At 42.0% G+C, this 24,685-nt stretch overlaps 2 protein-coding genes across 2 annotated transcripts; both read right to left on the bottom strand.

Annotated features, from left to right (window-relative positions):
• Window positions 1-9,393: 9,393 nt before the first annotated feature.
• LOC103723140 (GDSL esterase/lipase At1g31550-like) lies at window positions 9,394-16,261 on the bottom strand. The gene is made up of 5 exons (XM_008813961.4): window positions 15,799-16,261; window positions 15,414-15,632; window positions 11,314-11,462; window positions 10,961-11,234; window positions 9,394-9,844 (listed from the first exon to the last, which is right to left on the bottom strand). The coding sequence occupies exons 1-5, from the start codon at window positions 16,058-16,060 to the stop codon at window positions 9,561-9,563; spliced, it is 1,188 nt and encodes a 395-aa protein (XP_008812183.1). The 5' UTR covers window positions 16,061-16,261; the 3' UTR covers window positions 9,394-9,560.
• Window positions 16,262-19,305: 3,044 nt separating this feature from the next.
• On the bottom strand, window positions 19,306-22,780 carry LOC103723145 (GDSL esterase/lipase At1g28580-like). Its single transcript, XM_008813967.4, has 5 exons — window positions 22,470-22,780; window positions 22,138-22,356; window positions 21,373-21,521; window positions 20,989-21,265; window positions 19,306-19,687 (listed from the first exon to the last, which is right to left on the bottom strand). The coding sequence occupies exons 1-5, from the start codon at window positions 22,726-22,728 to the stop codon at window positions 19,431-19,433; spliced, it is 1,161 nt and encodes a 386-aa protein (XP_008812189.2). The 5' UTR covers window positions 22,729-22,780; the 3' UTR covers window positions 19,306-19,430.
• Window positions 22,781-24,685: the final 1,905 nt, after the last annotated feature.

The raw sequence follows: 24,685 nt of genomic DNA, 5'->3' as shown, positions 1-24,685 counted from the left end.
AAACTGATCCTCTGTCTTTTGAGTTGAACTGTCTCGGAGTCGACTCGGATTATCTTGGAGTTGACTCGGCTCTCAGAGCCCGAAAACTGATCCTCTGTCTTTTGAGTTGAACTGCCTCGGAGTCGACTCGCACTTTGTTGGGGTCGACTCGGCTGACTTGGGGTCGACTCTCGTATTCTCGGAGTCGACTCGTTCACAGAGTCACTTTGTTTGGTTTTCGGCCTTTCAGTCTGCTTTCCTCTGAGAGTCGACTCTTGCATATTTAGGAGTTGACTCGCCAAACGTTGGAGTCGACTCGCATCCTTCTGGAGTCGACTCGGTAACAGGATCTTGAAAACACTTCTCTGTCTTTCTGTCTGTTACTCCTTGGAGTCGACTCGGAACCGTCGGAAGTCGACTCGGCAAGCATCGGAGTCGACTCGAAATTGTCGGAGTCGACTCGGTGACAGGGTCTGAAATTCATCTTTCTGTCCTTCTGTCTGTTCTCAGTCGGAGTCAACTCGTAGTGTACCGGAGTCGACTCGAGCTTATGCCAGAACCTCTGAAACACTTAGAGTCGACTCGCAATCTTCCGGAGTCGACTCGAGCTTCAGACTTTGGCTTAATTGAGTTCAACACTTAGCCAAATGACCTTGAACAAAAGCTCGATGCTCTTAAATATAAACTCACATATATTTGCCTGAGACACTAGATTGAATTCATTAGTACAACATGAAATATACTCAAATGCTTTGAGCTCATCAAAATCAAATAGGGGTATAATCAATCACTCCACAGAAACTTTGCCCCCACCAGGAGCGCCCCATATTTGGCACTCAATAAGGTGCTCCACAGGTTTGTTCGGCTCCAAGACAAACCTAGTGGCATGTCTCGCAGCTAGTACCTCCCGCCTTGCTACCAGTGAATGAATCCCCAAGCCGCCTTGTCGAAGCAGTTGACAGACCACCTCCCACGCCATCAGGTGAGTGCCTGTCCTGCCATCCCACCTACCTCAGTTGAAGCTCCTGAATAGCTGCTCCAGAGACCTATGTAGTGACAGTGGAACTAGGGTGTTGGCCAGCAAATACACTGGAATCGAGTTCAACACCGACCGCACCAGGATGACTCTGCCCATCATGGAAAGAGCATCCCTCTGTCATCCTTCCAATCTATGTCTGATACTCAGCTCAACATCAGAACAATCGCTACAGCAAAGACGTCAGCTAGCGATAAGCACCCCCAAATACCTCATCGTGCCCTCCTATTCCCCCGCTCCCAGGATCTTTTTGATAGCAGCCTTTATTTGTGGTTTGGTCTTTGGGTTGAAGCAGATGGCAGACTTAGCCCTGTTCACCTGCTGACCAGAGACTTAGCCCTACTCTTTTAATGAAGCTGAGAACAGTGACCACCTACCATTGCTGCGGACTTGGATCCAACACGTGCCTCTTTCGATTCTTGGTGCAATGTCCTCTTGTCCATTTGTTTACATACCGCTATTTGAAGAGGCCACAACATACAAATCGCGAGGCTATCAAACTATAAGAAGCTAAGTCTCTCCCTCAAACATTTCATCGAACAAGTGTCGTGCTTCCCTCCAGTATTGCCGTTCGAAAAGGGAAATGGTGAGGCCGGATCTTTTCATCGAGAAACAGAGTGGCTGGCCAGAGCGGTTGTACTCGTTCACAACTGGATGGTTGCAATGCGGATGCAAACCAGGTCGTCATAGAGTCAAGCCTCCCTTTTCCTTAGAAGAACCTCAATTGAGGATGTTCGCATATATCGTTCTATGTGGGTTCTTCCACATACAAGTTTATGCAGACATCCACTTCAGTCCTCTATATTTCATATAAATTTTGGAAATTTGATGATAGAATTTGATGACATGGTGGCTGGTGACGGTAGTATGGCATTGCTCTTTCGAGAAGTAATTGCAGGAACATCGATTTCACATTTCATCTCTAAGCCTCCCTCTTGAGCTATTGGCATTATCTTAGTAATGTCGTCATGATTTACCATGGGATGTGGATATATATATATATATATATATATAGTACATACATATTATTATGAATAACCAACTCCATACATCTTCAGTCTCTGAAACCTCACCCAGTTAAATTATTATTGTGAAGGCCATAGCTTTCTTTTTCTCTCATCTTTTCTCTCTCTTAATTTTTCAAATAAATTATAAAAATTCTTTCGAAGTTTCTATCTTTTACAATTATATCCAATAAATTATAAAATCTACACTTACATCCAGTCAAATTAATGATATTAGTAAAATAGTTTATCTCTTGTAAAAAATCGAAATTGTTCTTGAGGAAGAAGGAAGATACATATATTTTCTTATATACGTTATGTTACTTCAAATTATTTTGATTATTTTTAAAATTTTCTAAAGTAGCATCTAGGTCCTATTTAAGATTAATGATTTGAGCAACGTTCTATTAAATTATAGATTAAAGTATTAAATAAAAATAAATATCAGAAAGATAAATGTAAATTTTTCAAGTTATTGAATGCAAGTATAATTCAAGAAAATTTTTTATAATTTATTTTAATTTATTTTTAGATTTGTAAACCTATTCTTCTCTTAAATAATGTGACCCACATGATGTGGCTTTAAAAAGAGAAAAAAAATAAATTCTCCAACAAAATACAAAGTCATGGTCCCCATTTCTCCCTTGAATGCCCCAAAGGATGGTAGATAGAGAGTCAAAAAGCGAAGTCGAGGCGCAAGCATTTGCAAACTCCTTTCACTGACCGGAGTCGATGACCCTTCCAAGATGATTAGAAATTATGACTCTTTGACCTGATGACAATCCTAATAGATAGTTTCGTTTATAAGAAATATATCATTCTAACTTTGGTTCCGCACGTTCCGTCAAGAAAGAGAGAGAGAAGGGTTACCATTCGGGTAAAAAGGCATTGTAAGGTATATATCAGGTCTCGTAAGTAATGTAAGAAATCCATCAAATACTTTGAAATCACATCCAATCCATTCTTCCATAAATGTGCATGAGGTGCTCCCTCTGGCAGTAAAATAAATTTCAAACTTCATATCTTCAATTCAGCCTTCTAGCTGGCATCTTTTTCATTCCATCAAGCACTTGGGAATATGGCGTGTAAATTTTTTGTTGAATGTTTACTTGCACGCAACAAGTGACACTTCTAGTAGAAAAATGCACCCGGCTTACAGTGTTTAAGAAAGGGACACATCTTTGTGTGTAACACATTAAAAGAGAAAGAAGATATTGCAAAACTCTCATACCAACTTAGTAGAGAGACTCGACTTTATATAGTCTGAATGTACATCTGTTGATTACATTTAAAAATGGAAAAACTATTGTTTACAAGGAATGTATACTAGAATTTCTATAATCATGGAAAAATGTGATTTGGTTTGACATCCTACAATCATGGGTAATAGAGAGGAGATTGTGCCTTGACTGAGGATGCTTTAACCGAATCCAAATCTAGAGGATTTTGAATTTTGAATTTGATCCTCATGGAGGAGATCGTGCCTTGATCGAGGATGCCTTAATTGAAACCAAATCTAAATCCAAATCTGGAGGATTTTGAATTTTGAATTTGATCCTCATGGAGGAGATCGTGCCTTAACCGAGGATGCCTTAATTGAATCCAAATCTGGAGGATTTTGAATTTGATCCTTATCACGCCCCTGCAAGATCAACGGGGAGGAGATCACGTTGAGCTTGATGCGGAGATGAGCAAAACGAGTCGAGACCAAAGGTTTGGTGAGACCATCGGCTAGTTGGTCTTTGCTGGAGATAAAATGAACTTCCAAAGATTTCTGCTGAACTTTCTCTCTAACAAAAAGTGATAATCGATTTCCACATGCTTAGTGCGAGCATGGAAGACCGGATTTGCGGTGAGGTATGTTGCCCCTATGTTGTCGCACCATAAGACAGGCCGAGTGGGGAGAAAAATTCCAAGTTCGCGAAGCAAGAATTGGAGCCAAATAGATTCTGCAGTAGCATGAGCCACGGCATGATATTCAGCCTCCGTGCTTGAACGAGCAACGGTGGGCTATTTCTTGGAGCTCCAAGAAATGAGATTGTGTCCAAAAAAGATGCAAAAACCTGATGTGAATTTTCTATCGTCGGGACATCCAGCCCAATCTGCATCTGTGTAAATAGAAATTTGAGAAGAGGAGGTGGGTCGAATGAGAAGTCTGAAATCAATAGAAAATTTCAAGTAGCGGAGAATGCGCTTTACTGCCGTCCAATGAACATCCGTTGGTTTGTGCATAAATTGACAAACCTTGTTAACAGTAAATGAAATATCTGGACGTGTGAGAGAGAGATATTGGAGTGCACCCACGATGCTACGAAAAAGAGAAGGATCCGAAAATGAATTCCCGACAAACAAGGATAGTGGTTGAGAGGATGACATTGGTGAAGAGACCGGCTTGGCGTCGAGCATATTAGTGCGCTGAAGAAGGTTGAAAATATATCTTCTTTGAGAGAGAAGAAGACCAACAGATACACGCAACACTTCGACGCCCAAGAAATAATGGAGATCCCCTAAATCCTTGATAGCAAACTCACAACTTAAATCTGAAATGAGTTTATTAATTGCAGCATCATCAGACCCGGTAATAATAATGTCATCCACGTACACAAGAACAAATAAAGTAACCGAACCATGTTTGAAGATAAATAGAGAAGTATCAAAACTGGAATTCACAAATCTAAGAGACAAGAGCTGCTCACTCGAACGAGAGTACCAGGCACGTGGGGCCTACTTCAAGCCATAGAGAGCTTTGTGTAATTTGCAGACGTGGTTGGGAAAATTAGGATGCACATACCTAGTTGGTTGGCGCATATAAACATCTTGCGAAAGAAAACCATGGAGAAAAGCATTCTGTACATCTACTTGGCGAATTTTCCAATGATGTGAAACTGCAATACTGAGAACCAAGCGGATGGTAGTTGGTTTAACCACAGGACTGAAAGTATCATCAAAGTCGATACCTTGCTGTTGGTGATACCCTTTGGCAACCAGCCAAGCCTTCCTACGCTCCATAGAGCCATCAGACTTTTTCTTTGTTTTGTAAACCCACATAGAACCCACAATGTTCATACCTGGGGTAGCCGGCACAAGGGACCAAGTGCCATTTTTCATGAGAGCTGAAAATTCCTCATCCATGGCAGAGCGCCATTCAGCATGCTTACTAGCCTTAGTGTAACAAGAGGGATCTTTAGGGACCGTGCTCATAGCAAGAAGAGCTTTGGGCAAAGGATAACGAACTGTGCCATCAGTAAATGTCTTTGGTTTCACAATATCATTCTGAGAGCGAGTCCGCATAGGATGAGAACGAGGCATGGGAACATCAGCAACGACAGCAGATCCAGGAGGTAGAGGATGTAGATTTGTTGGCAAGGACTCAGATATTGTGGGAGACGTAGAGGAAAAGGAGGGCGACTGGTCACAGGAAGGAGAGACACGTATCGAAGGAGCAGGAGACGACGTCGTCTCATTCAATGATGTGGACTCGTTTGGAAGAGAGGACAACATAGAGGTGGAGGGTGTTTGAGTGTTGTGTAGGTGTATGGAAAAAGGAAGGTGTGTCGTTGGTGTGGCAGCAGATGATTGAGTGGGTGTCGAATTTAGATGAGAAAAGGGGAATAGATTCTCATCAAAAATAACATGCCTAGAAACATACAGCTTGCTCGAGGTGAGATCTAAAGCATTTATATCCACGATGGTTGTTGCTAAATCCAATAAACACACACTGCTTTGACCGAAAGTCAAGTTTGTGTTTGTTAAATGGGTGAAGGAATGGGTACCATGCACAACCGAAAATGCGGAGAAGAGAAAAATCTGGAGTTTTGTTAAACAATTTTTCAAAAGGAGAAGTGCCAAGAGGAGATGTAGGAAGTCGGTTGATGAGATATGTGGCCATAAGGAAAGCGTTATCCCAATAAGCATGAGGAACAAGACCATGAGATAAGAGAGACAACCCCGTTTCGACAACATGTCGATGTTTTCGTTCAACAGAGCCATTCTGTTGAGAAGTATGGGGACAGGTGATGCGATGGTTAATGCCAATATCTATGAAGAATTTGTGGAGAGAGCGATATTCACCACCCAATCTGTTTGAACTGATTTTATTTTGCAATCAAACAATCGTTCAACCATTTTTTAAAAAGAACGAAAGATAGTTAAGACATTAGATTTACTGGGAATAGGATAGAGCCAAAAAAACTTGCTAAAATGATCCACAAATGACACATGATATTTATTTCCATGAGAAGACATAATAGGGGATGGACCCCAAACATCTGAGAAAATTAACTTAAGAGGAGAAGAAGACTCTGACCGAGACTCACAGAAGGGAAGACGATGACTTTTTCCTTGTTGGCATACCGAGCAAACACCAGAAATTTTATTTGAGGAAACGGGAAGAGAAAACTTGGAGATGACATGCTGCACAGTTTGATAGGATGGGTGTCCCATGCGGTAGTGCCATGTTTCAAGGGGAACACGTTGATAGAGAAAGGTGTGGGAAGAACCGGAAGGAGACACATAGGAGGGAAACGAGTGCAAGCCATCCTTAGTCTTGCCGCGCAGCAGTATGTTCCCCGTGGCTTCGTCCTTCATCAAAAAATAAGAAGAGTGAAACTCCATGAAGACATTATTCTCATGTGTAAATTGGCTCACAGAAATCAGGTTCTTTTGAATCTGAGGAACATATAATAAATTTGACAGTTGAAAAGAGTGTGAAGGAGAGCTGAGTGTAGAAGAACCAATTTTTGTAATAGTCAAACGTGTCCCATCTCCCACTTGAATTTGATCTGCCCTTGCATAAGGCTCGGAATGAATGCTTAAATTTTGGAGATCATTGGTAAGGTGATTGGTAGATCCGGTGTCGGGATACCAATTTGCGTCAGCAGATGGTTGTTGCGCCATGAAGTAGGCAGACATGTTGGGTGCAATACCTTGATAGGCATGGTCAAAACGATAGTAGCACTTTATTGCCGTGTGTCCAACTTTTCCACACACTTGACAAACAGGACGAGAGATGGATGAGGAAGAGCCTCCTCTGCCGCGGCCACCACCACCGCGACCTCTACCACGATTGTTGTTGTGTTGAGGACGGTTGTTTGAAAATGAGCGCGGTTGTGAAACCTGTCTACCTCTACGAGAATAGAAATTATCATGGCGTGTGGCCACATTAATCGAGCCAACAATAGTGTCAAAGGCAGAGTTGTGTTGTTCATGCCTCAGTTCGAAGTGAAGTAAATGGCCAAACAGATCTTCTAAGGGCATTGCATCAGTGCGTGTGGTGATAGAGGTTACAAGAGCATCATAGGTAGAATCCAGACCTCCAAGGAGATAAGAGGTGATTTCATGGTCTTGCAAAGGTTGTCCAATAGCAGCCAAGGTATTGGAGAGAGATTTTACCTTTTGGAAATAATCAGATATGGAGAGACTATCCTTTTTGATGGTTGAAAGTTGGGCCCGAATCTGTAGCACACGAGCCTTCGAATGAGAGGAGAACATTCGTTCCAAGACTGTCCAGACATCGCGTGCGGTGGTTATGCCCACCATGTGACCGAGGATGCATTCGGACAATGATGATACTAAAGTACTCAGAACAACCTGATCTTGTTCAAACCAGGTGCAATAGTTTGGATTAAGAACCTCGGTTGGTGCAGCGGAAGATGATGCTGCAATGGGGTTGGGCACATACATAGGAGGACAAGAGATGGTGCCATCAACATAGCCATAAAGGCGTTGGCCTCGCAAATAGGGGACGACTTGTGCTTTCCACAAGAGATAATTGTCCTTGGTGAGTTTGACTGTCATCAAGCTTTGGATATTAACAGGAATAGTGGAGGTTGGAGTGGTGAAGGCTGCAGTTGTTTCGGAGGCCATTGAAAAAAAAGCTATTGAAAAAAAAAATTTGACAGTGGTCACGAAAAGCTCTGATACCATAAAGGAGAAAGAAGATTTTGAATTTTGAATTTGATTCTCATGGAGGAGATCGTGCCTTGACCGAGGATGCCTTAATTGAATCCAAATCTGGAGGATTTTAAATTTGATTCTTATCACACATCAGCACTTATAACCCTGTAGGTTCACAGTAGATTATGGGTTCAATTGACAGGGAGATATTGCATTAAGTAGCCGCTGAAACGCATAGTAAGAAAATGAGTAAGATAGAATTGGATGGACCATAAACTCATTTGGTTCATCAAAAAAACTTCTTTTTGATAAGCTGATATCTATGTATTAAAATTTGAATTGGATACACTTAGAATTTGTTTGGATATTTCTGAAGAAATATTGTGAAAGAGTCGAACCTATTGGCCTAATTAGCCCATATTTTTTTAAAGATCCAATCTAGTCCTGGCTTAAATCTGGTCTTCTTTTCTTTTCTTTTCTTTTTTCTTTTTTTTTAAGGTAGGTGAGGCGTTGTCGATGGAAAGGAGGCATGCATGCATACCTGACATTGAGGAGCAGAGGGACGGCAATAGTTGCTTGAACCATTCAATCTGAATATCCAACGAACTGATCGACCATAGACGCTCCATGCCCTTCTCTTTGAAGAAGTCGTCGTTCGCTGTGGCCAAAGCGACAGCGCAGTTCACCCCTCGCTGGAAGTCCTGGCCTCTCGACCCCGGTAGATATGCAGGCATGGTAGCGGCAACTCCATTGCCTGCGCTGCAACACTTGGCTCATTAGCCATTGCTCGATAAAATTTCCATTGGAGATGGAAATTGAGGGGGGGCGTTGGGGATGGAAGAGTAAGGAGGTGATATGGTTTACGGATGATAATTTTCTCATTCCCCTAATAAAGAGCAAGGAATTAGTCCTATAGTTGAAGCTAAAAAACGTACACCAGGTTTTAGCTATATCTTATGCTAAGTTACAAGTGGAGTCAGAAATATAAATTAGGAGTATATCTCGCCTTGTTGAAACTCAACCAACAAAAGAGTTACAATCCTTTTCGAGTTTCAGGTTTTAGTTTAGGTGGTATTGGCTCCTGATCAATATTGCTTCTTACAGTAACAAACTTAGCTCCAATTTGACAGATGACATTAATTAGTTGTCCATCATCTCTCTCTCTCTCTCTCTCTAAGGAGCAAGTGAAGGTAGCTTTGCCATAAGAATCTCGCCAATCTTTGACATGATGGGAAAGTTAATCTCCTCCTCCTTGATCTTTGATCTCCATCCTAATCTCCGGCATCTCCTGATATAGTGGGTCATGGAAGTCCAAAGGAATCCAGTACAGCATGACTTCCGTCCAAAGGAATCTTCTCCAAGTTCTAATGGGTCATTAAAAATTTGTGGCTGCATTACTAAAATTTAGAAGGAATTTCATCATTAAAATTTCAAAGAAACTAGCAATCTTCCACATCTAAACACAAGTACGCTTATATATTTCCTCGATTAAAATCTCCATACTGGATTTGATAGCAATTGTATAGACCAATGTCATACAAGATGGTTCGATGCAATATAATAAAATTTGTTGTGCTATATATCATTGTAAAATTTGTATATATCTCGAGTCTTATCCATCCAATACACCTTTTTTTGAGCAATGTTCATCCATCCAAGACATCATCAGACAGCACATACTGGGGCCTAGAGAATTCCTGGTTCGTTTGTGGGCAAGTGTTGAGGATAGCAGGAACAGCATTCGGTCCTTTTAATAAGCCAATGGCAATCTTCCTATAAGCCGCTTCAGTCATGTGCATTCCGTCCCAAGTGATGTAAATCGAGGGATCGGCACAAATGTTTGAGCCCGAATTTCCGCATTGCAAGCTCGAGTTATAATTGTAAGGTCCACCACCTCCACAGCAAGCAGGTAAAGGTGAAATACGGAAACCTGAAACCACATAGACTCAATTCATTCGATCAGAAAGAAAATTAGCTATCTGAAAGGCCAGGAAGGGAATAAATTGCAAGCAGTAAAGAACGTTTGATGAATGTGAATGCTAGATTGCATAAAAAAAGACATGCCTGAATCTTGGTTGTTTGTTTCATTTGGGCCTCAACTTTTAAGAAAAACTACAATTCATTTTTTTTTTTTTTTTGAGGTAAAGACCAACTATAATTCTTTCCGGGCATAAGTTGACAATTCAATTGCTCAAAGCGATCAATGGATTCGCACGAAGGAAGGTGAATCCTTCTCGCGTGAAAGATGCACCCAGACCTGTTTTTATCTCTGTATGTATCTTTACCCCTTGCTTGTACCGAAAAGAAAAAAGAAATTACAAATCATTGAGATGATGTGTTTCTATTAGCTAGTAGAGAGTTTTCTATTAGAATGGTAACGTAACCTGAAATCTATCCACTAAGCTTTGCGTTGGATTCGTGCCAATGCTGTCATGCATGATATGTGTGGTACGGGCTGGTCATCCCAGAGAGCACGAAAGGAGCATAAGACCACCTCAAGCTACCTTAGGTTGCTCAATATGCGTCCATAGCTAATAAATGAATATAAAGCATAGCAAATGGTTCTTAATCTACGGATGGCCTATTTCGGCAAGAGGTTAAGGATTCAACTCTGGAGAAATTATTGGTCGAATCAGGTTCACTGCTGAGTTGATAATCCAACTAGAAAGCAGCATGGATAATCACAGAAAAAGAAAAAAAAGTAAAAAAAAATGAAGCTTTTGTCCATGTTGCTTTTTGGTTGAATTGGTCCACCAACTACAAATTTCTCTTAATTCTAGTTTTGTTGGCACTTAAGAGATAAGATGGGAATAAAGATCGAACGATGGGGAGCAGCCCCTCCTAATATATATTTTTTTAAAAAAAATAGGAAAAGTATAACATCATAACAGGCCCAAGTAGTCATGCGGCCACGGTCTTTGGTCTCAACTTCACATCCTAAGATATAATAATGGCTGTTCTACTGGCTGATGGCTAAGATTAACATAAATACCTTCAAAAGTACGTAAACAAGGAAAAGAAGTGGGCGTGGGTAATAAAAGCATACCAGAGGGTTCCGGCGAGCTAAACAAGCTCATGGCTGCACTATAATAGTCGGCATAGATTACAGTGGCATGAGGGTTACGTAGCCGGACCCGGTTCAATACCACCCGGAGTCGGTTGTTGTGGAATCTCGAGAACTTATTCAACCACTTGATGCATCCAATTGCGTCATAATCTTCACTTCTGTTGCTGCGGAAAACCGTCAGATAGGCCGAATTGCATCCAATTGGGAAGTTCCCCGGCACCACCAACGTTCGTGCCCCGAGCTCAATCAACGCCTACGGATCGACCAAATTGTTAAAAAGGCAAGCCAATTGGAAGAGGTGGACAATGGATGAGTAAATCGCTTGAGATCACCGTAATTGCGGAGCTAATGGCGTCCATCACTCGAGGAACATAGGACACTATTTCGTCTAGAGATCTTGCTTGGAGGAATGGGTAGTTGTAATCGTTCCCTCCTATCTCTCCCACCAAGAAGAGAGAATTTCGGAACATATCGTTGCAGTCTGCAAGGATGTGGAACCCGTAAGGAATTAAATGATAAAATTGCTCGTAATTAATGGTGCAAACATGGGAAAAGCTTGTAGAAGACCGATGACATACTAATTAGTGAACGAAAAGCAGGAAAGTAAAAAAAGGAATAGATAAATATTTGAGAAAGAAAGAACTAGGATCAGTCATAAGATTTTACTAGCGAAATTTTTCTTCAAAAAGTCAATTGCATTTGGAAAACTGATCTGAAATCATCAGTACGTAATGCTGGGTGGGGTGGGGGTGGTTTTGTTGCAAAAGATAAACGAAATGGTGACATCTCGGCACTTCAGAAGGTTTTTTTTGGACTACTGCCACTAAGGCTGCAAATGAGTCGGGTCTCGGATCCGAATTTTAGAACCCACGGATTCGGGTCGGATTCTAAAATTGGACCCGAATCATTTTCTGGATCGGGTCTAGGTTCACCGAACGGATCCGACCCGATCCGAATGGATCCGAAGAGAGGAAGAAAAAGGGGGAAAAAGCAAAAGAGAGTTTTTTTTTCTTTTTTTATGTGGGTCGTGGCACTATTGGTCCGTGAGAATCCTCTCTCGGTCTATTACACTGTTGGTACCTCCGGTGTCTCGGTAGCAGGCTTTTTTTTCTTTTTTTTTTCTATTTTTCGGTTTCTGTTTTTTTTAACTTTTGCAGGGAGGAAGTGAGGGAACACCGAATTGAATATGGGTCATGTGCCAGTTTTCTGCAATGGAATTGGATTTTGGAAGAAGGTCTGGGATTTTTTTTGTCCTCGTGAGAAGGGAGCCGGGAGACACCAAGTTCCGTCCAATCAGTCACATGGACAAAAAATAGTGTGATATGAAATTTGGCTTGTTAGGGGCCATCTGTTCTGACTGGAGGTCAATTGCAAGTCCTTCAAGTCATGGGTCACCTAGCACCTCATAATTATGATATGACCAAATTAGATTTGTCCAAATCCTTTCCCAAAAGCACAAAAAATTGGACCCGGATCCGACTCGGATCCGGACCCAACCCGACCCGACCCAATCTTCAACCGGGTCAGATTTGGGTCCAAAATTAGGATCCGAACAAAAAACCGGATCGAATCGGGGTCACCCAATACCCGACCCGACCCATTTGCATCCCTAACTGCCATTGAGATTTTCTCTCTCTTGTATCATTTTATTGGTTCTCACTTGGCAGGCTGTACTGTATAAGAGCTATATGAATGCCGTTTTTTACCGAAACACAAAAAAGGTGACGTGATAGAATGCATGTGAAGGGCATTTGTCTTCGTTGAGCATGAGTTGCTATCATGTTGGGCTGGTCCAGGGTGGGGCGGGCAAAAGAGAAACGAAAAGGTGACAGAAACGATGCATGTGAAGGGCATTTGTCTTAGAGGTACCATCATATTGGGCTGGTCCAAGAACCACCTAATTCACGCCCAATCCATTAGATGGTTCAGGCCTCTTGTTTGACTCAAGTCACACCCATTCGAGAATCTGATCATGTAGGATTAAATAGAGATCAGGCTAAGTTGGAACAAGGTATGGTTCAGGTCTAATTTTGAGTTACATTATTGATGAATTAGGACTAGGTTTTGGTTTCACGTTGCTAGAATTACTTTGAAAGCTTAAATAGTCTTCTTACATTTTAAAGTTCAAACCACTTGCTGATGACCTCACGATGGAGTAACTAATAAGTTTCATTAAAAGATGAGAATTCTTAAAATAAAACTACGACCCTATATATTGCACAAAGTTATTGTGATTGGATTGGGTTTGGATCAAGCTGATGTCACAAAGTCAAATCCACGCATGATCCACAGGTCATCGATCCTGATAGGGACAAGGTAAGTAACAAATATAGTCCCGGCAAGATATGGGCATCCAAGCTTTAGTGACAAACCTAGAGAGAATATCAAATAAATATAATTATGGAAGATACTTAACAGGTATAAAAAATAAGGTTGCATGAAAAATTTATACGGCTATAAGATAATTTAATATCTAATCAGATGTTAGGTATCAATCTTTTGAACTACTAATATTTGACATTCTCTGCATGGTGGTTTGGATTAAGACACACACAAAAAAAAAAAAAGAGATCCACCTCCTGCTTTTCCTGGTTCTTTAAAATGGTTTGCTTGCCTCCGGTTATTCAAACCACCACAAGACCCACCTACTCTACCTGCTCCCTACTTTAGAAATGTGATGCTGGAGAATTTGTCATATGCTTGTTTTGGGGTCAGGTTAGCTCTTCTGGGAATTGTACCGGTCACCGTCTCCAATGTTAATAACAAACATGGGCCCAATTGACATGGTAGGAGGACTTGACACGATTCACGAGATTTGGTAGTTGAATTTTTTTTTTCTTTGTTAATGTCCTATTATGATCTGGTCAAACTATTGCCACACGAGCAAAGATTCAAGCTAAGAACTGAATGGAGTATCCTAACATTTTTCTTCTTTCCTATTGCCCATACAACCATAATCATTATTGTATTTTCAAAAAATCGAGAAATATTTATGATTCTCGACCGAATTGTTCTTCGTTTTACTTGGCTACCTGTGATTAGGTCACAAAATATTTAGATAAATTATAAATTTTATGAATAAATCAAGCAATAGCTCGAAGCATGATTGTTTATTAAAGCCCCATGCCTAAAATAAAATTTCTTCCTTTATAATAAAATTTTGCCTTCCTACTTTACGTCAGAAAGTTATTCCCTACCATACTCGAAGTGTTTAGCGATCTCTTTAATCTCTTAGTCTAAATACCTAAAAAATCCAAAACTCTCATGTAATTTTTTCTAAAGTCTCTTTCTGGTTGGGATAGAAATTAATAAAATAAAAAAAAATAAATAATTAGACATATAAATATTTAGATCTAATTTTTTATTATTTCTAATTTTTAGTTTTTGAATTTATTTTAAAGAATCTTTAGAATCATCCTCATGTACTGGATTTGTGACTATGCATACAACAAAAACTACATAGGCCAATTCAATTTGTCTCTTACGCATGTCGCCTGTCGCTCATAAATTGCACCCAACATCTCGTGACACTTCAATAGATGGATACGCGGTAGGATTGGATTTAGCCAAGCCTCCCAAGTATAGCTTTAGCCTGGCTTTTCTTTTGTAAACAAATCAAGCTTGACATATTTTATTTAGTTCCAAGCCAAGCTTAATTACAAAGCAGTTTAGTCAAAAGGTGTCCAGTACAAACTTAAACCCATTCGAATCTTTTGTTTATATAATTTGAGCTAATGATCTTGTTATATTTTAATATTATAGTTGGAATGTAATATATTCTAAATAATCTATATTGATTTACAATAAAACTAATAAAATAATTGTTTAAATAAATAATCATTAAAATATATATGAAAAATTAGATTTCAAGGCATTCGAACCAACTAAGCCTGGCCCAAGCTTGCCTGCTTCCTTTAATCATAGCGAGCAAGCATGCGAACAGCATGGTCATTTGCCCTGGTCCTACTGGGTTGGGCATCGTACTGAGTTGGAGAGAGAAAAAGAGAGGGCGAGATGTGGGTTATTTTGCGGGTTCGACGGGTGGGGGAATGATTAATCGCAGCAAAGTTGATCATTTCGCACCGACACGCCGACCCACGCGAGACAGCAACAGATTCGGGTTGCATCTTTCGCATGAAGGGATGATTGATCTCCTTTCACGATGTCAACCGTCGGATGTCGAACAGAGCAGATCGCAAAGCATTTGGAACTGCTCCATTCATCCGTCTGGACGATTCTCGCGCGATCCAACGGTAGATTCGCGCGAAGGAAGGTGAGTCGTTCCTTCGCGTGAAAGATCCAACCCGAACCCGTATAACAACATGATATCAGACATGCCACTCTCACGTCATAGCCTTTTATGCCAGCTGTTTGACGAAAGCCGCTTTTCAGACGCGAGGACCGTCAACGACGGAAAGAAAGGCAGGCGTACCTGAATCTGAGGAGCAAAGTGAGGGCAGCAGTTGCCGGAACCATTCAATCTGAGAGCCCAACGAGTTGTTCGACCACAGGACCTGGATCCCCTTCTCCGTAAAGAATCCGTTCTCAATCGCGGTGGCCCCGGCCACGGCGAAATTCGCGCCTCGCCGGAAACCCTTGCGGCCCGGCCCGGCGAGATACGGTGGCAGGAGTGGAAGTCCCATTGCCTGAGCTGCAAATCACGGACGCTTTGCTCGTTAGTTAGTTAGCCTTTGGTTTCCAACAATAACGCCGCAAGCCGCCGCTAATGTCATTGACTTGACGAAAAGCTTTCACTCTTTAGCTGTCGCTCGCTAAAATTCAGTAATCAAGAGTAACACTGATAAATAAGCACTAACCGAGGAAGTCGACAACCAATCGGCCGTCGGAGAACCGGCCGGTGGGGCGACGGAAGTAGGTCTCGCCGTACGGGAGTCGGCCGACATGGATATTATTCTTGCCAACGTCGTGGAGTAAGTTTCCGGTGTCGGCGAGGGAGTCACCAAAGCTGAAGATGGAGGTGTAGCAGGTGATGGCCGCGTGGGAGGTGCTAAGAAGCGAGAGGAGGAGGAGGAGGAGGAGGAGTGGTGGCAGAAGGGAGATATGGGTGGAGGGATTCATTGGAGATGGAAATGAAGAGGGTCTTTGGGTGAGGAGTTGAGAAGATTTAGCACAGAGCAGGCAGGTGCAAACAAAAACTGGTAAATGCTTCAGAACAAGGCATAAGGAGTCAAACCCAGATCCGAGAAGAGTGCACGGATCGGCAGCCAGAACGATGGTGCAAGGCACACTGCATAATCTGACCTTGCAGTACCGAGCAAATCACAGGATAAATAGAACGCTTCTACGGCTTGTGCACATGGATTCCTTTATTTTATGAAAAATTACACTGGCACCCCCCACTCCCAATTTGGACATCTACCGTTTTAAAAGTTTAAAAATTATCAATTAGCTATTAAAACTTTAAATTTGTTACAATATGATCCAGCCGTCTATCTCCATTATAAAATATTATCACATGAGGATCATTTGAAAACTAAATTTTTATAAAGTTTTAGAAATACCCTTCTCACTAATTTAGCAAAAAACTCTTGTTTCGGGGTGAATTCAAAGAGCTGGCTTTTTGTATAAATAAAAGGGTTTGCTTTGCAAGTTGTGTTGGTGGATGAACGATAGATGATGGAGCTCTTTTTACACCTATATAGATGGACGAATGGCAGAGGATAAACTACTTTGAGATCTCTGGAGGCAGAAGAAATAGGATAGAGCGTTTTGGGATCTATGCAAGCGGATAGATGGCAAGAGATGGAGAGATCTGTGCAGATGGGTGGATAGTGGAGGATGAAGGGTTTTGGGATCTATGCAAATGCATGGATGATAGAGGATGGGGGTGCTTTAAGATTTGTGTAGACAGGTAGATGATATAGGATGGAGCGCTTTGAGATTTTGTGCAGATGGATGGATGGTGGATGATGGAGTACTTTGAGATTTGTGTAGATGAATAGATGGCGAAGATAAATCGCTTTGAGATCGATGCAAATGCATGTATGACGGAGGATGGAGTGCTTTAAGATTTGTGTAGTGCATGGGTGACATAGCATGAAGCACCTTAAAATTTGTGCAGATGGATGAATAGCAGATGATGGAGTGCTTTGAGATTTGTGCGGATGAATGGATGGAGGAGGATGGAGCGCTTTGAGATCTGTGTAGGTGAATGGATGATAGAAGATGGAGAGCTCTGAGATCTATACAGATGGACGGAGGAGAGAGGATGGAGCATTTAAGATCTGTGCAGACAGATCGATGAGAGGATGAAGCTCTTTGAGATTTATGCAGATGGTAGATAATAGATGAGGATCGAAGAAGCACTTTGAGATCGGTGCAAATGAATGAATGATAGAGGATGAAGCACTTTGAGTTCTTGTGAATAGATGAATGATAGAAAATGAAGCATTTTAAGATTTGTGCAAACGGATAAATCATAGATGATGAAGTGCTTTTGCCTAAAAGCCACAATCCGACCTCTCTAAATCAAGGTTATTTTAGTCCTTTTATCATATTGCTTCTGGTATTTGGATCTAAATAGACGAATGGGCCCATGTTACAATAGAAGTGAAGCTTTGGTGGTTAATTGAATTTATTAAACTCATTAGATATAAGCATACTTAACCCAAACTTGAAGATGTGCCTCTATCGGCATCTTACGACCCAAGGCATATGGAGACAAACCCACTTCCCATGTGAAGAGTAGAGTGCAGAATGAAGGTGCAAGGCATTTTACTTAATCTGACCTTGCGGTAGCGTGCATGATAGTACAAGAAGATAAATGGAACGATTCTACAACTTATGCACATGGATTCCTTTTATTTTATTTATTAGACTACATTGGTGATGCAAAATTACATCACTTTTTTGATGGATTCCACATATCATAATCATGTGCAGTCTAATTAGCCCAAAGACGAGCATTTTAGAATGTTGGTTGCTTGATTGTGAATCAATCTCTTGGATCCACACATCAATTGCTCTCGACCAGCGAACCAATTATGGTTTCTGCAGTTTTTTTATTCTTTAAATTGTTCCTTGATCGGCATACAATCACAAACCAATCTGGGGCAAGAGAAAAAAATAGGACAAGGTTATCTTTTACTTGTCGTATAAAAGAACCATTGTATCAACTTTATGGATTTGCTCGGCAAGGCATGAGAGAGTTTGTGTGATTTATTCCGGGCCGGTTGTGCTGCATTTGTCACTCCCACCAAGCTAGTATTGTACAAAATTGGACAATTCGGCCGGTTTTCCATTTGGCCCTTTTCTCTCATCTAACTGCAATAGACACAAAAAAATTGGGATGTAGGTTTTATTGCAAAATTTGAAAAAATCAAATCAATAGTATTGTTTTTATTTTTATCTTGGCCTGAGTGGAAATAGTATTTCTCTTCTGTATATATATGGAGTTGAAAAATATAAATATTTATATAGAGGCAGAAATTTATTGAACGAACCACACTCCTTCATATATATCTATTAAAAAATTTTAAAATAAAAATGAACTAGATTAAGCGAAATGCTTGATAAGACTCTTTTATTTTTGTAAGAATTATTTGTAAAGCCTTCAGAGATTTTGGAAATAAATATTTATTTCTTTAAAAAAAGAAAAAATAAAAAAGGATGGCAGAAGTTTTATTCGATTACTATCCTTAATATCAACCATCATACAATATTTTACTAATTTATAGAGAAATATAAATATGAAAACAACAATAATATCAAATATGTGACTATTAGGCACCTAATCTCTAGCAGTTCGGTATTAAACATCGTTAGTAGTTATTCTTAACCCTAAACTCATAACTATTGCATTAGCATCAACCTGTAGGACAGGATTAGCGGCAAAGTAAGAATTCTAGATATACTCACCATCCATACTAGCACAAACATTGATTTCTTTTGTAACAAATATATAAAAACTCATGCAGATATATATTTAGTCCCGCATCGGCTATATACTGGATTGATCTTCAGTACCTATGCATACATGGCTAAGAAATTCAAATAATATCTTACAACCTCTTTTTTCAAGTGAGATTCTAAGTTATTGCAAGTAACATCAGAGTAAACCTATTCTATGACTAACATGGACTAAGAGACACTATAGCATAAACCTATTTAGACAGACCACGAACTGATCATAATGCTTATATTTAGATTTGCATAAATTTGGACATTTTACTTGGCAAGGATTGTAGAGCTTAAATGAGATTCTGGTTTGCTACAAAATGAGGGATATTCTAACAAAGGTAGCACATAAACATATTTTTGAAGAATTAAATTTCATAATTTTGTGAGGCAAATTTTTTTTAAGAAAAAAATATATGTGATGCAAATATATTACAAAACATCATCTTTCCTTTTTTTTTTTTTAATTCTTGTTACATTCTTTTTTTTCTCCTTTGTTTCTGATTAGCAGAAGACACTATTGGTTTATTCCCTACATTGGATGTAGGCTATGAGCGGCACTCTGCTCTATGTGTGGGCATGCTTGGGTTATGGGAGGAGTGGTGTCTGGTCCTTCCAATAAGCCTTGCGCAATCGTCTTGTAAGCTGCCTCCGTTAGGTGCATTCCGTCCCAGGAAACATATCTCGATGGATCATTGCAAACCGTGGCCGCCCGATCTCCGCACGCTACAGAGGCATTATAGGGACCACCACCTCCACAGCATGCGGCAAGAGGCGCCTTTTTAAATCCTACACCATTGAAAAGATAATAAAAGTTAGGTCTGAATTTTAATAAAAAGCCAACTGGATGTGAGATGATGGTATTGGTAGGGTCTTTAATTAGGGTGATCATGGCCATATCGCCAAATATAAAATCTTTCTCCATACAGCGTGGAGTAGAAATTACCTTAAGAAAAAAATAAAGGAAAAAAAAATACCATGATGATTTTACTAGACTACATATTGTTATCTCCTATGATTGAATTATTTATTCACTTTTGTGTAATAAACATCCTTCAAGATAAATGAAAAAGAAGTAACTAATCTTCAGATTTAGTATATAATAAATTATTGTTAAGCCACCGCTAACCAAGTGACTTTGTGTATAATTAACTACACGTGCCGTGCCAACCGGTTGGAATCAGAGTGTATAATAAATTGGAAGGATCATGTATGGTTCGTGATTAGAATTGGAATGAAATTTGAGTATACTAGAATAGAATAAAAATTGGATTTTGAAGAATTGTGGAATTTCCATTGTCCGCTGAAATTGAAATGAGAATAGGACTTCTCTCAACTGAACAATTGGAGTAGAAGTCGCTTATTTTCATTTCCATTCTAAAGTCTAACTTTCTCCAACTAAACATACCTTTACATAATGGGTGCTTCCTATCTCTGGGCACTATCTCATGTTCGCGTGTATTGAAAGGGAGCATGAAGCAAACTACACTACTTTATTAATTTCTATCATGATTGTTTAGTCCAGGAAAGCCATAATGATCATGTGATACAAGCCTGGATGAGCAACCAGCCAGCCGACAATGTAGCTGTAGTTGACAATAGCCACCAAGGTCCCGACTAATTAAAGGTACCTAAATTGGATCGGTATGGTGTTGAATGTTTCTTACCACATGGGCGGCGAAGCACTCAATTATGCTTTAACGATATGACAACCTGTTTAGATACTGAAATCCCATGGTGACTTGCCATTGGACCATCCGTCAATTTGCTAACGCCCAGGCTCAACTCGTTCATAACCCTATAAAGGCAGCCCAAACGAATGCACCATGAAGTGCAGTAGTTTAAGTTGTCATCAGAGCCAAAAAAAAAATTTAAAGGGGGTAATCCAGGAAGTGAGACATTTCCGCCAATTTTATTAACAAAATTATAGAATTTTTTTAAAGATTTATCGATCCGAACTATGTTCGGTACTTGACTTTCGGGAATTAAGCTAGCTAATCGTTCCCATAAAAAAGAAATCAACCTAGTCACATTTTAAACCATCGAATAATGAATTATTGAAAATTTAGTAAGTGCAAAAGAAAGCTCACCAAACTGTGTTGGAGAACGGAAGATGTGGAGCAGTGCTTTGTAATAGTCAGCATAGATGATGGTTGCATGGGGGTGAAGTTGACGAAGGCGATCCAGCTCATCTAGAAGCAGTCGATTGTGGTGCGCCGAGAATTCATTCAGCCACTTGATACAACCCGTTTGCGAGTCATAGTCTTCTTTCCTTTGGCTTTGGAAAGTTTGAAGATACCAGGAGACGCATCCGATTGGGAAATTACCAGGTACAACCAATGTCTTTGCCCCAAGTTGGATCAAAACCTAACAGAATTGAGAGTTTAAGAAAGCTTAGGTGTCTGTTGCACAATTTTTCTAGAAGAATAGAATTTAGTGAAAATAAGTGAACGATCTGAGATAAATGGGCTCACATTGATAGCTGAGCTAATGGCAGAGATGATGCGGGGAACGAAGGTTCGTATCTCATCCATGGTTTTTCCTTGAAAGAAGGGGTGGTTGTAGTCGTTGCCTCCTATTTCTCCCACGAGGAAAAGTGAGTTGCTCAAGATGCCTTTGCAGTCTGCCATTGTTTCCAAGAAACATGAGTAGAGGGATATCCTTTATAAAAAAAACACGAGTAAATGGATAAATCTTTGTTTAGTATGACTATTGAACCGGTAAAGGTGTAGGCAGAATGTACTGCGCGCAGGCTAAGGTCTATCTTATTGCTTTGATAGAGTGAAAGACTAAAAAAAACAAGGAAATTGTGGTAGGTTTTGCGTGGGCAAACGACAACATAATCTTTATTCCCCCTTTTTGGGTGGGGAACACCAACATGGTCTGTTTGAGGACGAGTCATAGGTCGGACCAGATCCCACCAGCTCATCAGTGGACAATTCCAGCCACAAAGGGATGTGCTTTCGTGGTTGGTTGGTTGCTGGTGGATCTCACCCAACCATTATTTTCACTTGGAGGCTTCTGGGAGGCAGATTCCAATCAAATGATGCGACGTCGGCATATTCTTAATTAATTTTTTTTAAACAATAATATTGTATTTGTGGCTGGGTGGGTGGACAGGCTGACCTGCTCCTAACTACAAGATCATAGTCAACGGTCTGCCTCGTCCAGCTGAGAGAGAGAGAGAGAGAGAGAGAGGCGGAGAGAAGAGGACATGGAGATAGAAGACAAAGGCTTACCTGAACTCGAGGAGCAGAGGGAAGGCAGGAGTTGCTTGAACCACTCGATTTGCGTGCCCAATGAGTACTCGGTCCAGCTAACATGAAGTCCCTTCTCTCTAAAGAAGTCGTTGCCGAGTGCCGTCGCCCCTCCCACCGCAAAGTTAGCCCCTTGCCGGAATCCATGATCACCAGGCCCTGCTAGATACGGTGGCACGAGCGGTATTCCGATGCCTTGTGCTGCACCCACCACCACCATCATTACTAGCTACTTAATATATAGGCTTATTATAACAAATATTTTGTAAGCAAAATAGGCATATCAAAGAACGAAGAAGGCGTGAATTAAGCACCAATGAAGTCGATGATGAGTCGCCCATCGGAGAACCGGCCGGTGGGGCGATGGAAGTAAGTCTCGCCGTATGGAAGCCGGGCGATGGCTCCGGCGTTGTTGCTGGGGGAGTAGAGAAGGTTTCCGGTGTCGGCGAGGGAGTCCCCGAAGCTAAAGATGGAGGTGTAGCATGAGGTGGTGGCCGGGTGGACGTTTTGATGAAAGAGGAGGGCGAGGAGGAGAGAAAGTTGAAGCAAGAGACGGAAGGTGGAGGCGGCCATCAGGGGGGGGGTTGGACCGTGGAGTGGAATATAAGGAATTGAGGAGGGTGATGACGTAGAAACGGCAGGCAGATACGTGGCTCCTATAGAGGGCGTGGACGGATCCTTACCTGCCTCCAACGGAATTCTGACGACGCCAGCTGGAGAACAAATTGTTATGTTATATATTTTAAATTTTAACCGCTGGCATTAAATAATCATCACTATTTGACCATTACGTAACGATGAGGATTGTCATACGACAAAAATAATTGTCGTTACATGCAAAAAAAACAAAAACAAAAGTAATTGTTGTTATTCATCATCTGTACTATTTTTCAAAAGAAAGTAATTTATTTTAAAATTTTATATTTTTAGCAAGATTTTTCTATAAAAATTAAAGTCGTTTCACAACAAAAGATTGCGGAGCGAATAATGATTAGGCTTCTTGGTGAAGGGTAAGAAAGGGCGAGCGGGCGAGCGGGTGCGTCAAAATTCATGTTTGAGTGCGGATTTCTGTCGAACACCCTGGGTGCGGTATCATGGGAGATTATCAACTGGAGATGGTGAAGGGGGGTGGTTCTGAGGAAAGAGCCGACGGCGAGCGCCCGGCGGCAGAGGTAGCTGTCATCAACAAGCCATGGGTCTAGGTCGCCAGAGGCCCCGCACGAAGAGACTCTTGGTCTTGGTCTAATCACCATATCTCCGACGAGGAGTTGAAGATCCTGCAGCGGCACTACACTGAGGTGTTGGTGATACCGTCAGAAAGACTGGGGAGAGCTCAGATGGCATGGAGCTCCACGGCCGTCATAATGCGCAGTCTGGGGAGGTGGGTGCCGGAGCAGCAGGTGGTTCGGGAACTGTGTGCTAAGGGAAACCTCGGCTGTGACCCCGAAGCCATACCGATGGCGGAGGAGCATCTTTTGATACGTTTCAAGAATGAGGCCGATAGGGAGGCGGCGATGGGGAACGGCCCGTGGATGGTCGCCGGCTAACTCCACGCCATGGATAGGTGGCAGCCGGACTTCATCCCTGGGGCAAAGCGTGTGAACAGGGTAGTTGCTTAGGTTTGTCTCCCTCAATTGCCGGTGGAGTACTGGGATCGGGACTTGGCGCTGGAGATCGCTAATGCAGCCGGCTGGCAGGTGGCGGTTGACAAGTTCACCGAATAGCGACGCAGGTTGGGGTTTGGTAGGGTTCGGGTGGAACTGGATATTGGGAAGCCACTGATGCCGGGGATTTTCATCCAGGGCTCGGTGGAGACTTTCCGGCAGACCTTCGTTTACGAGAGCCTGCCAGTTGTGTGCTACCGTTGCGGTCGCGCCGGACATGGAGATGGAGGATGCCAGTTCTCCCCCGGGCCCAGTGGTAGAGGAGGCTGCCGGATCTCGGAGGGGGGCTGGAGCACTGGGGCGGGGTTCGGATTGGGCACTTTGGAGAAGAACCGGGAGGGTGGCCGTCCGATGTTTGGACCATGGTTCACGACAACCAGGGTTCGGCCAGCAGGAGGGCCTCCGAGAAATCGGTCGAAGGAGGCAATGGCACCGGCAGCGGAGGGAAGGAGGAGGGCTCCGAGGCCATTGGCACGCCTGGAGGGGGCTAGTTTGGAGGCGCCCAACCACGCTCTGGACCTGGAGGGTTGGCAGACCTCGTCCAGGGTCGCCCGATGGAGTTCGCCGGAGAAGGGAGTAGCGGTGGATGCGGTGGAGGTTCGGATGAAGGCAGTGGGCGAACTGGGGCGAGTCACTGAGCCAGAACCCACCCGAGGCGATGGGGTGGGCCAGTTGGTCGCAGGCCGTGGGCAGGGGCTGAGCCCCGAGGCGCGTAATCGGGCCAGCAGCCCACCTAGAGTTGAAGAGGCGGGTGGGTATGGGAGCAACGGGCTTGGGCCAACCCGAGCAGCCGCGGTGCCGACCAGCTCGCGCTGGGTGGGCCTGTGGAGCAAGAAGCCAGCCTAAGATGTTGGGCCAACTGGTCC

Source organism: Phoenix dactylifera, unplaced genomic scaffold (assembly GCF_009389715.1).
Source record: "Phoenix dactylifera cultivar Barhee BC4 unplaced genomic scaffold, palm_55x_up_171113_PBpolish2nd_filt_p 000139F, whole genome shotgun sequence".
NCBI classification, from domain to species: domain Eukaryota; kingdom Viridiplantae; phylum Streptophyta; class Magnoliopsida; order Arecales; family Arecaceae; genus Phoenix; species Phoenix dactylifera.
Note: the sequence above shows the minus strand (reverse complement) of the source record. Positions and strands in the feature narration are given on the sequence as shown.

Excerpts from the sequence above, each read along its gene's own strand:
- LOC103723140 (XM_008813961.4), bottom strand. The coding sequence starts at position 16,060 with ATGAATCCCTCCACCCATATCTCCCTTCTGCCACCACTCCTCCTCCTC. Across the intron at positions 11,235-11,313 it reads CCATTAGCTCCGCAATTACG|GCGTTGATTGAGCTCGGGGC; the intron begins GTGATCTCAAGC and ends GTCGATCCGTAG. Across the intron at positions 9,845-10,960 it reads TAGCTCGCCGGAACCCTCTG|GTTTCCGTATTTCACCTTTA; the intron begins GTATGCTTTTAT and ends ATGTGGTTTCAG.
- LOC103723145 (XM_008813967.4), bottom strand. The coding sequence starts at position 22,728 with ATGGCCGCCTCCACCTTCCGTCTCTTGCTTCAACTTTCTCTCCTCCTC. Across the intron at positions 21,522-22,137 it reads CCTCTGCTCCTCGAGTTCAG|ACTGCAAAGGCATCTTGAGC; the intron begins GTAAGCCTTTGT and ends AAACAATGGCAG. Across the intron at positions 19,688-20,988 it reads CCGTTCTCCAACACAGTTTG|GATTTAAAAAGGCGCCTCTT; the intron begins GTGAGCTTTCTT and ends TCAATGGTGTAG.